Source organism: Erpetoichthys calabaricus, chromosome 14, assembly GCF_900747795.2.
Source record: "Erpetoichthys calabaricus chromosome 14, fErpCal1.3, whole genome shotgun sequence".
In the NCBI taxonomy this organism is placed as follows: Eukaryota; Metazoa; Chordata; class Cladistia; order Polypteriformes; family Polypteridae; genus Erpetoichthys; species Erpetoichthys calabaricus.
The window spans coordinates 92,475,092-92,485,937 of NC_041407.2; the positions used below are offsets into that span (position 1 = coordinate 92,475,092).

Genomic DNA, 10,846 nt, shown 5'->3' on the forward strand with positions numbered 1-10,846 from the left:
TAACATACTGCACATTTTCCATGCGTGGATGCATGAAAGCAAACCACTGTGCATATCAGTGCAAGAATGTACCACTTTAGTGTTGTAATTGCAGTGAATGCCAGCATAATTGCCAAAGCAGGCATTGTACTACTAGATCACCGCAACACACGTTACACAGCTCATCAACATGTGTGCATCTGACAGGAAAGGACTATAGCATTTTTTTTACCTTGTTTTTATTTAAGTTTTCCTACTTTGAGCTTTGAACTTGACAACTTCTGTTCATAAGCTCAGGGCATATATTATCGTGAGGTGAATGGGCTCATTTGATTCATTATGGGTTAGAACTTATGACCCTAAGCTTAAGACACACAAACATACACACCTAAGCACTGATTGAGAGTGGTACCTGCACAACCAACCTCTCCTAACTACTAATTAGCATAGGCTAAAGCAGACAAAACGGGTGTCTCCAAGACAATGGAGGCTAGTTTGCATTTTACTGTCACTTAACAATAGTGCATTACCTCTCCTGTGTTGCTCACTAGTGGAGGCATCACTCCTCAGATACTAACTGTTAGAGATAAGTGGCTGTCTATCAATACCAGGTGCCCTGTATTTACTTTACTACCCAGTGTAAAGACAAAGTACAGAAATGCAAAGCAGCATTTTGTTCAGAACCACTCAATCACTCATAACTGTAAGCACACCATGCCCTCTTAAATGATGATGTTGGACTGTGCTTTGCAACCATCGCTTCTTGTAAGAGTGCATATTTTTTTCTTTTGCAGGGCCCAGACCAGTGTGTAGAGTGTCTTCATTTTCAAGATGGAGTGTTTTGTGTCGAGAAGTGTCAGCGGGGTCCTAAGATTTGGAAATATGCAGACAAAAATAAGGAATGCCAGATGTGTGAAACCAACTGCACCCATTCGTGAGTACATCCGAAATGCTGATAATATCAGCAATATTGTTCTGTATCTCCCTGTGACTCTAGTTCAATTTTACTATACATCTGTCTCTTCTCCTCTTAAAGCTGCACAAACTTTGATGATAAAGGCTGCCCACTGGATCAAATGCCAGGGTAAGTTTTAAAATGTGAGACCAATCAGCTTAGTTGTCAGTTACGAAGAGTTGCTAATTAAAGGAGGTCCATCTCTCCTCAAGTATATCATGTGTTTCTAAAATGAGTTATACGAACAGATACACACTTTAATCCACCCTCAAACTTAGTCGGCTTATAGTTCTGTGCTGTTTTTGTCCAGCCCAGGGACCTCCATTGCTGCAGCAGTAGGCGGAGTTTTACTCTTTCTTATATTACTGGGGCTGTTGGTATCCTACTGGAGTCACAAGAAGAGAAAAGCCGAAAGGAGGAACAAACAAGAGAATGAGGTTAGTTTTTGTTGAATCCTTTGTTGGATGGTGGGGGCAAATGCTAATTCTTGTTACTTCATCATGTGCTTGAGAGGGAGAAGATGTAGAAAGGGAGAAGCATTTTGTGTTCCATGCCAACATAAGGTCAGACATACTAGACTTATTATTGAAGAATGGAATGACACATACAAACATCTGAACTTATAAGGCCAAAGATGTTATGAGCTAGATTGCTATTAGGGCAGTTCTGAGTTGAGTTTCTGAGAAGACAAATACATTGCTTCTCTTCCCTCTTGAAATCATTACTGATTTTTAATGGCTATGGAGTTTGACAGTGTCTCCTGACACTACTTTGAATTGCAGATGTTGTGAATAGCTTGTCACTTCTTTATTTTTTTTTTTCTCAGCTGGTTGAACCATTGACCCCCAGTGGGGCCACACCCAATCAAGCCAAGATGCGCATACTAAAAGAGACTGAACTAAAGAAATTCCGTGTTCTGGGATCAGGAGCTTTTGGTACAGTTTTCAAGGTAAGGTTTTTTGCTGAGGTGGTGTCTCAATAATGGAACCAATTCTGATCAACTGGCCTGCATGAGCAGTGACCAGCAAGTCAAGGGTCCTCTTATATTTTTCTCTATGAACTCTGTCTTCCAAGAGATGGCTGCCAAGTCATGTGTACTTTCTAGGCCACATTAGTCTTCCTGTTTAATTATGGGACCTTCTCTGTGTCTTCTTCTTTAGGGTGTCTGGGCTCCTGAAGGAGAAAACGTTAGGATCCCAGTGGCCATTAAAGTGCTCAGAGAAAATACATCACCCAAAGCAAACAAGGAAATCTTAGATGTAGGTTGTTTTTCTTTTTTTATTTTAAAGGTGGGGTGAGAAATGGTGTTTTGGTTTGATTCAAACCTAAAAGACTAAAGTTTTAATTGCCAAATCATGCTTTCTCTACTATTGGCAAAAGCCTTCCTTCCAGCTTTTTTGACCTTCTCAAAGGAGGATTGTGGATGATCTTATGATTGTATTGGCTTGTTTCTTATTTTCGTAGATTCATCTTATATCACTGACCACCAATTCATTTTCTTTGCAGGAATCTGGATGGTTTATAGTGTGATTAGTGTCACATGTACAGATTACAGTAACATTATAGTGTTCTGTACTTGTAATTTGGGAGTGAAAAAAGAGTGGCTATAAAAGAATTAACAGTGTGTTTTGATTTAGGAGGCATATGTCATGGCAGGGGTCTCCCACCCCCACGTCTGCCGACTTCTAGGGATTTGCTTAACTTCCACAGTGCAGCTGATTACCCAACTTATGCCATATGGCTGCCTTCTGGATTATGTGAGAGAGAAAAAGGACCAAATCGGCTCCCGTTACCTACTCTCCTGGTGCAGGCAGATTGCAGAGGTAAGTGTTGTGCCTGAGAAATGCACTGATAAGATGGTTGGTCAAAAGAGGAGAAGGAGAAGGTGAAGGCAGAATTCAAACAGATGAGAAGAAATTCAGTTTCTGATTGAAATTTATGATTAATCCATGAGGGCGAAGAAGGGAAAAGTGAAAGATGATTGCTAGATAAAAGAAGCAGCACCACAGATTTAAGTGAGCTTTGGCTGCTCCAGGCAGGAAGGAAATGGACACTGCCTGGAGAATCTGACTTTTGGTTGGTGATTTGTTTTTGTAGGGCATGAGATACTTGGAAAATGTACGCTTGGTTCACAGGGATTTGGCTGCTCGAAATGTTTTGGTGAAAAATGCCAACAATGTGAAAATCACAGATTTTGGTCTTGCACGCCTACTGGACATTTATGAGACTGAATACCATGCAGAAGGGGGAAAGGTATGTTGAATAACAGGCTTCAGCACAGCTGGGGTCAAGGAGGGTCTCAGCAAGCTCTGCAGAGTGGAAACTGCAGGAGGCTTGAAGTGTCTGACTGCCATGTGCTTGTGGTCTCTCCATAGGTCCCCATAAAGTGGATGGCCTTAGAGTCAATTATAGAAAGAAGGTTCACACACCAGAGTGATGTCTGGAGCTATGGTTTGTACCCTGTTGCATAACTATAACTTCTTTCTCGAGTAGAGAAACATGTATGTGGTTTTACATATGGAAACATATTGAGATATGCATAAAGATGAAAACCAACAAATACTGTCCTGCTTGTCATTTTCCTTGAGTAATATTGCTGGGATTCTATGTTTTTAGAAGGGACACCCTTGGGATAGCAAAGCAAAGAATTTTCTTTGTAGCATTTGTCATCATTGTTGATCCCAACAAAAGAAACTTTTTGGGCTGGGCCTCTTAAATGTTTAGAAGTTTTTCATCTACTTTTTTGTAGTTTAATATGTGTAACATTGGGCTGCTCTTCTCTTGTGTTTAGGTGTCACTGTTTGGGAACTTATGACCTTTGGTGCAAAACCATACGATGATCATCCTGCCCGTGACATTCCTGAACTGCTAGAGAAAGGAGAACGGCTTTCCCAGCCACCTATCTGCACAGAGCATATATATGGAGTAATGACCAATTGTAAGTTGTTTTTCAGCATGAAGTATTATTTGGTAACCAAAAAACTGCTTTAATTTTTATGATATATACTTACATACTGTCCATTTATTGATGGTTGATATTGAGCCATTTGGTTAAATGTTTGATTTTGATCCATTATTTTATATAAATGTATTCTTGTATTACAACTTATGTAAACTATAATTTACATTAAATGAGAAGATGCTTGTCTGAAATTGTATGGGGCAAACAATTAAAAATACTGTATATACTTGCGGATAAGTTCTACTGCGGATAAGTCAGGACTTGATTTTACTGTATAATTTCTGGTATTTTATAATGTCGGTTGTATAAGTCAAATGCGGAAAACTCAGGCTATTGGTTCAAGAGATTATGATATGCTAACGCCAATCAGAGAGAGTAACCACGGAGCACACTGCCTTTTTTTTCTATGTGGGTGCAGCAATACGCTGTATCAGTGTGTGCTTCTAACTTCTCTCTCTCTCTCTCTCTCTCTATTGTGCCTACGTGACCACTTAGTAATAGCCGAAATATTCCGAAGCAACATTTGCACTGATTTGTGTTTTTTGTGTCTCACACCCTCATACATCTTTATGATAAGAGCATCCCTCATCTACGATGAGCTTTCAATCAGAAGAAAATATGAAGCTGGTTTTAAATTAGACGTTATTGAAGTGGCGAAAGAAATTGGTAACTGCGCTGCTGCAACAAAGTTTGGAGCATCTGAGAAATTGATGTGAGATTGGAGGAGGCAAGAAGATGTAAAAAAAAAAAAAAATTAAGTGTCGCATTTTTGAACGGGTGTATAAGTCGGGGTCTGATTTTATGATCGATTTTTTCAGGTTTCAATATTTGACTTATACGTGAGTATATATGGTAATGTAAAATTCTTATATCCACGTTAATTCAATTCAGGGTCATAGGCCCAAAGTAGGATTGACACTCCAGCCACCCAAAAAAAAAAAATGTTACTGGTGTGGTGCTGAGGCGTCACCTGCTGCACGGCAGCACTCGGGTCCCAAGGATCTCGAGCTGTTTTGTCGTGTGGTTGGTATGGCAATGTGCTGTACCAGTGCATGCTCCCCAACCTGACCTGACCTGAACCTAAGATGATAGCTGTGAAGCTGCAGCAAAACCTACTGTACCAGTATGTAGCCCAGGGAATCAGTTATTCATATAAAGTTAAATCTTTTAAACAAATAATATGAACAAGTTGATAAACAGCATGTATTGCAATTTTTAGCCAATGTTTATAACACTTATAAAATATTTTATGCATGATTCAGTTAATAATATTTGCTGTGGGAAACTGTCTTACACATTATTATGGAAAGTGAGCAGAGCTTTCTGACTTTAGTTCTAAAAAGGAGTGTAAAGTTTAGTTTAAATGTATTAAAAATATAACAATTTACCAAGCATAAAGGTACTGGTCCACCAAGGTCATGGCTCACCAGCCCTGCACTTGAGCATCCAACATTACTCCATGTGTGCCTTAACACAAGATGGGTTTCCATATTTCAGCACAGAATACTGGTGTATCTACTGTACATCACTTTTATGAGCAAGTTCACACAGCACATGGAGTTCACAAGTTACTGACACATGTGGGACAAAGGGTAGACTTGGATGCTGGGCAAGCTTGCTCAAATCAGTCCTGCAAAACAATGCCATAGTTTTCTGTTTGATAACATTTTGTTGTAATTAAAAAAAAATAGCATTTTGGATGTTTTAGCACTTCACTATGGCACACTAAATTTGTTCCACCTATATTTTTATGCATGGTGATCTTCCAAAATACCAAATGTATTGTTTGTAAAAGCTGAACTTATTTCTTCACAATCTGCCATATGTTCATCTACCCTGAAATCGTGGAAAGGAAGCTGTAATTATAAATGTAAAAGAAAGGGTCACCTCCAACTAATTGTATATCCGGTAAATTGGGAAACACAAATATGAAACAAAAGCCTCAAAACATACTGAACCCCTCTAGTTCATAATAGCACAGGTTCCTGTCTTAGAAAGCATGATTTCTGCATTTTAGGGGTACAGTATGTTTGTGATAAAACAATAAAAAATATGTATATATTTTTTAATTTGTTATTGGCACTATCTTTTTTGAGGGATGGACAACCGGCAGGAATTTCCATTTAGGCAGCTTGCTGTATAAAGGCGGACATGGTGCAAACTGGAAGTGCTTTAGGGTAGAATATCATGAATAAACCCTAGTAACTCATGAATGTAAAGCTGTTTAGCTTAACCTTTTTAGAAAAATTGTTCAAAAATATTAGTATGCATAAAGTTAAAAAAAAAAAAATACTTAAGCTATAGTGTAGCTTCAAAGTGCTTAGATGGGAACCTTATGGCATCAGCACAGAGTAGGTGCCACTGTATGCTACAAAAATAATAAGAAAAACATAATCAAATGAAAGTTGTCTATATGCTCATTTATGCTTCAATTAATACTTCTAATTTAATTTTGGAAAATGGAAAAATTTTATCCAGACTTCCATAACTGATGAAGTCTGGAAAATCATCTCTATCAGCAATATAATTGGCAGCCTCATAAAACAAAGCCGGCTCTTTGTCATAAACATCTGCATTTACTAGCAGCAACAGCTCTGCATGAATGGCATTTGTCCTAAGTAGGTATTCATTTAAATGTCCCACTTTTGTCCCACCAATTGCTACTAAAAAAAAGGCTTGTTACAGCTATAAACTGTAACATTGTTTCTCTGTGGCTTTCTCTTTTTTGTTTGTTTTCTGCTGCAGGCCCTTATCAGTGAATTCTTTCTCATACTGGTAAGATTTAGCAAAGAGGCTTAAAGTTTTTTCACTTTTGTAGATGAACATAAAATATCAATGTTGTAAAATGTGATTTTTTTTTTTTAGTTTAGAAAATTATAGAAATTTAAAATTTCACCTGGAAAATGTCTTGCCTCATTTCAAAGTAATTGCAATTGCACTGTTTATGGACAGGTTATTTATGCACAGGTTATTTACTATAGATGTAAATAATTCATTTTTATAGTGCTTTTCTAACCTACTCAAAGCACTTTACATAGACAGTGCAGAACCACTGTGCCAGTGTGCTCACCACACAGTAGCTATTTGGTTTTGAAGGGGTGAGACATTTAGGAAAATGGAGAATCAAAATACACATGTGCTAAAACTTCAAACCCTACATTGAAGACAAAAGTCATAGCCACAAGTTTATTACAAGGGGATACTGAACCAAAGAAAATCTCACATAAAATTTCAAGGAAATATCCACAATCTCAGCTTACTAAGAAATGCCCATGCTGTCCGTTAGACCCACTGTAGTGGTGACATCAAACACCATTCATTTATGGTCTAGTGACACTGAGGCAACTGCTGTACAAAATGGCAGTATCCGGGAAGAACAAGTTGGATTTGAAAAGATAAAAAGATTCTCAATCCAAAAACCCTTGTCACCAATAATTCCAATAGTGCAGGTTTATACAATAAATGGATATATGCCTCTACTGGGAAAATTAATTTTGCCTTTAAAAACTCTGAACTTCTCAGTTTTTTCTTTTTATTATTATTATCTTCAGGCTGGATGATTGACCCTGATAGCCGTCCCAGATTTCAGGAGCTGGTTGCAGAATTTACAGAAATGGCCAAAGAACCATCCAAATATGTGATCATTCAGGTAACAACTAGATTGTGAAGAGGCAGAAGATGGCTAAAATATTCAAAAATCAATGCATCCTGCCCAGACTCTACATTGTTCTCACTATTGTAATGAATTCCCTTGCAATTGACCACCTTCTGTTTTTTCAGAATGATGAATGTATGAACTTGTTGACTCCGGATGGCAGTGAGTTTTTCAGGACATTCCTAGAGGAAGAGGATGGCATGGATGAGCTGCTTGATGCTGAGGAGTATCTTGTTCCCCAGCCAGCCTTCTTCAATGCAACATCAGAGCAGGTTCCTAATGGAAGAGCAAGGATTTCATCCAACAGAGTAGGCACCTTAGTATTATATTTAATTCTCAGAATGTTTTTTTAGGATGATCTCTTTTCAGGACCTTGTGTCAATAGGTGCATGATGGTGTCTCACTAATACTAAGCTATTACAAAAGTTTCCCTTTCTAACTATATTATGTTTGTTGTCCTTTTAGAGTATGGATCAATCTTTGAATGGTGACATGAACCCTGGAGGTCGAAGTGCTCTTCCTTCTGTCACTACAATTGGCAGGGGCCAGTATCCTACACTTCCTTTACCAGGACGTGGGCAATACCCATCTGTGAAAAGTGGGGGATGGAGCCAGATGGCTTCTTTGGCTCGCAGCACATCTCAACGCTCAGCAGCAGGTTACTCGGACTCTGTGTTTCTGGAAGGAGATGCTATGGCAGGGCAGTTTTCGCTTGTCCCCTCTTGTCGTGAAGACAGCACTACTCATCGATACTATGATGATCCCAGCATAGACCCAGAACTAGAAAATGAGGATGATATTGAAGTGGATGGGTACATCAGTCCTGGTTAGTAATGGACAGATTATGTGGCAAGTTATAAAGATTCCATAATGTCCAGATATGCATAAATCACACATTTTGCTTCCTTTTTCCCTTTAGAGTACGTGAACCAAACAAATGATGGCTTTCTCGGGGGAATGTTCAAACAGAGCCTGAAACCTTTGCTCCCTCGCCAGACTGGAAGTGTTCCTCGGTATAGCTCTATAAAGGAAGGAATGCCAGGATTTACCACTACTGTGGAAAATCCAGAGTACCTGACTCCATCATCACACAGGGACCCTGGGGGCTCCTCACCTGCTTTTGACAATCTCTACTACTGGGATATGGACACCCAAAGCAGGTCAGCATTGGAAAAAGCCATACCTTCACAGATAAATGGTTTTGTCACTCCTGCTGTTGAAAACCCAGAATATTTAGGGCTGAGCGAATCCTGGAGTGGGAATAGGGCAAAGGAGCACTGAAGCAGATGGACAGCAGTAAAGTCACAGGAAGACTTGGCTATATGGTGCCATGATGGTTCACTTATTAGGGGCATCATGATATTCATGAGCAAGCCCTTATCACGTTATTGCACCCTAGGGCATGCACTGGAGCTACTCCTTTTTAAGGGGCATTCTGGCACCATTGCCACAAGAAGGAAAGTACTTTTAACCAGTTCTATGCAGGCAGACACTACTCTGCAGCTACTGACCTGCTAATCTCCTCATTTTTAAGGTTATTGGTGTGCCACACAAAATGTGTTTAGAAGCAATGTGTTTTGCCATCGTGGCTTTCTTCTAGAGCTGGACTAAAATACTTGCATTTGTGCCAACTTAAATGACACATTTGTGCCTACCTGAAATCGGAGAGAAGAAACATTAGAACAAAAAACAAATCACGCTAATCAGTTCTTCTCCAACTCCATACAACAAAGATTTGGAAAGTTAATATACTGGTAAATAGTCATGGAAACCTCTAACAGGCTAATTGACAATTTCTGCTAACCAGACAAGCATTATCTGCACTATGCAAGTAGCATAGCGTTACCATTTACTAGAACTTTCACAACATGAGCACAGCCTTACATGGCTTAATACCCAACTGCGCTTGCCAGTTCTGTGCCTTATGAATTTCCATGTTGGGAGTTATTGTACAAGAACAGGATTCTGCGCCTATACTAAGTGAAGAGTGTTTCACAAAACTGAACTGAATATCCTGTTTCATTCTTCGACCACCGCAGTGCCGTTGCAATTTTAGGTTTTCATCCCAGCCCTTTGTAGCAATATGTTTACTTCTGGAATTAATAAAGTTCATGTTTAAATTAGGAACAAAACAAATACACCATGCATACAGTGTAGAATTTTGCCAATGGAGTGGCAAAGAAACTCACCGTCATGTAGGAATGGCAATGTCTGCCTTGAAGATTAGGCCATAATATATTGGTAGGTTCATAGCTATACCAAAAGGCAGCTTCTGTACAGAAGTTTAAACTTTGATTGTTTTGTATTGTAACAGATTATGAGACTGTATATTTGATACTTGTACATTTTGGGTTTTTTATGGTATAAAGAGATTTTACAAGTGTAATTTTTTTACATGTCATAATTGTTGGTCTAATTCTAAAGTTAAATTACTGTATTTTAGTAAATCAATTTTTAGAGCTTTCCATCTACAAAATAAAATTTGTTTTTGGTATACTTGAACTTGATTCTTAAAATTAAGCACTTATATGTACTGTATACAATCTTCATATTTATCAGATGTGATGAAAAAAATCTAAGATGATATGAAAAAAATTTAGTAACCAAAGGAAATCTTTTATTGCAGGAGTTGGCTAATTCCTGAGAGCACTCCTTTACATGGGATGTTTTGTTTTGCGTACTTGGGTAAACCCCTGTTGCTTAAGCAAATCTTCTGTCTTTCCTTAGTCATCCATTCAGCCATTTTGAGTCCAGTTATCCATGACAGTATCATGAAGAGCCAGAGCCTATCCCAGCAAAATCAAAAGCAAGGCAGGACTTGAACATGGACAAGATGCCATTTCACTGCTGGAGACTCTCACACATGCAATGATTATCTTCCTTTCCATGCAGAATTAGAGATGATAGTTACCATAATTTAAACATTTTTTTGGCATATAGTCAGGAACCATGCATGAGAAAACCCATGAAGACATCACACAAACAGTAACCGGGCTGGGAATCAAATCTCAAGTTCCTGAAATTTTCAGGCAGAAGTTCTAAAAATGGCTCCACCTTATACTTTAATTTTGGTATTTTCAGACACAAAATCATGGCATTTTAACCCAAAGATATCCTATACTGTATACAGTACACCTGTTTGTTTCACATATGCAAGATGTACTGTCGGTCACATTTCCTCTAAAGTGTGGAATTAGGCAAAGATTTTTTTTGGAAAATATCCTGGAACTGTGTTGTTCAATGTGTTTAGCCTATGACAATGGGAACACCTTCAATGCAACTATACTTACACTAT

At 38.6% G+C, this 10,846-nt stretch overlaps 1 protein-coding gene across 1 annotated transcript in view; it reads left to right on the forward strand.

Annotated features, from left to right (window-relative positions):
- The window catches only part of erbb2 (erb-b2 receptor tyrosine kinase 2), a 40,304-nt gene extending 30,251 nt beyond the window's left edge, over positions 1-10,053 (forward strand). Inside the window, exons 14-26 of the mRNA XM_028819891.2 lie at positions 774-913; positions 1,016-1,063; positions 1,245-1,371; positions 1,761-1,883; positions 2,095-2,193; positions 2,572-2,757; positions 3,032-3,187; positions 3,310-3,385; positions 3,726-3,872; positions 7,448-7,545; positions 7,677-7,859; positions 8,017-8,377; positions 8,471-10,053. Of these exons, the coding sequence (XP_028675724.1) occupies positions 774-913; positions 1,016-1,063; positions 1,245-1,371; positions 1,761-1,883; positions 2,095-2,193; positions 2,572-2,757; positions 3,032-3,187; positions 3,310-3,385; positions 3,726-3,872; positions 7,448-7,545; positions 7,677-7,859; positions 8,017-8,377; positions 8,471-8,832 (2,106 nt within the window). The 3' untranslated portion in view covers positions 8,833-10,053. The remainder of the gene's footprint in view (positions 1-773; positions 914-1,015; positions 1,064-1,244; positions 1,372-1,760; positions 1,884-2,094; positions 2,194-2,571; positions 2,758-3,031; positions 3,188-3,309; positions 3,386-3,725; positions 3,873-7,447; positions 7,546-7,676; positions 7,860-8,016; positions 8,378-8,470) is intronic.
- The last annotated feature ends 793 nt before the right edge of the window (positions 10,054-10,846 follow it).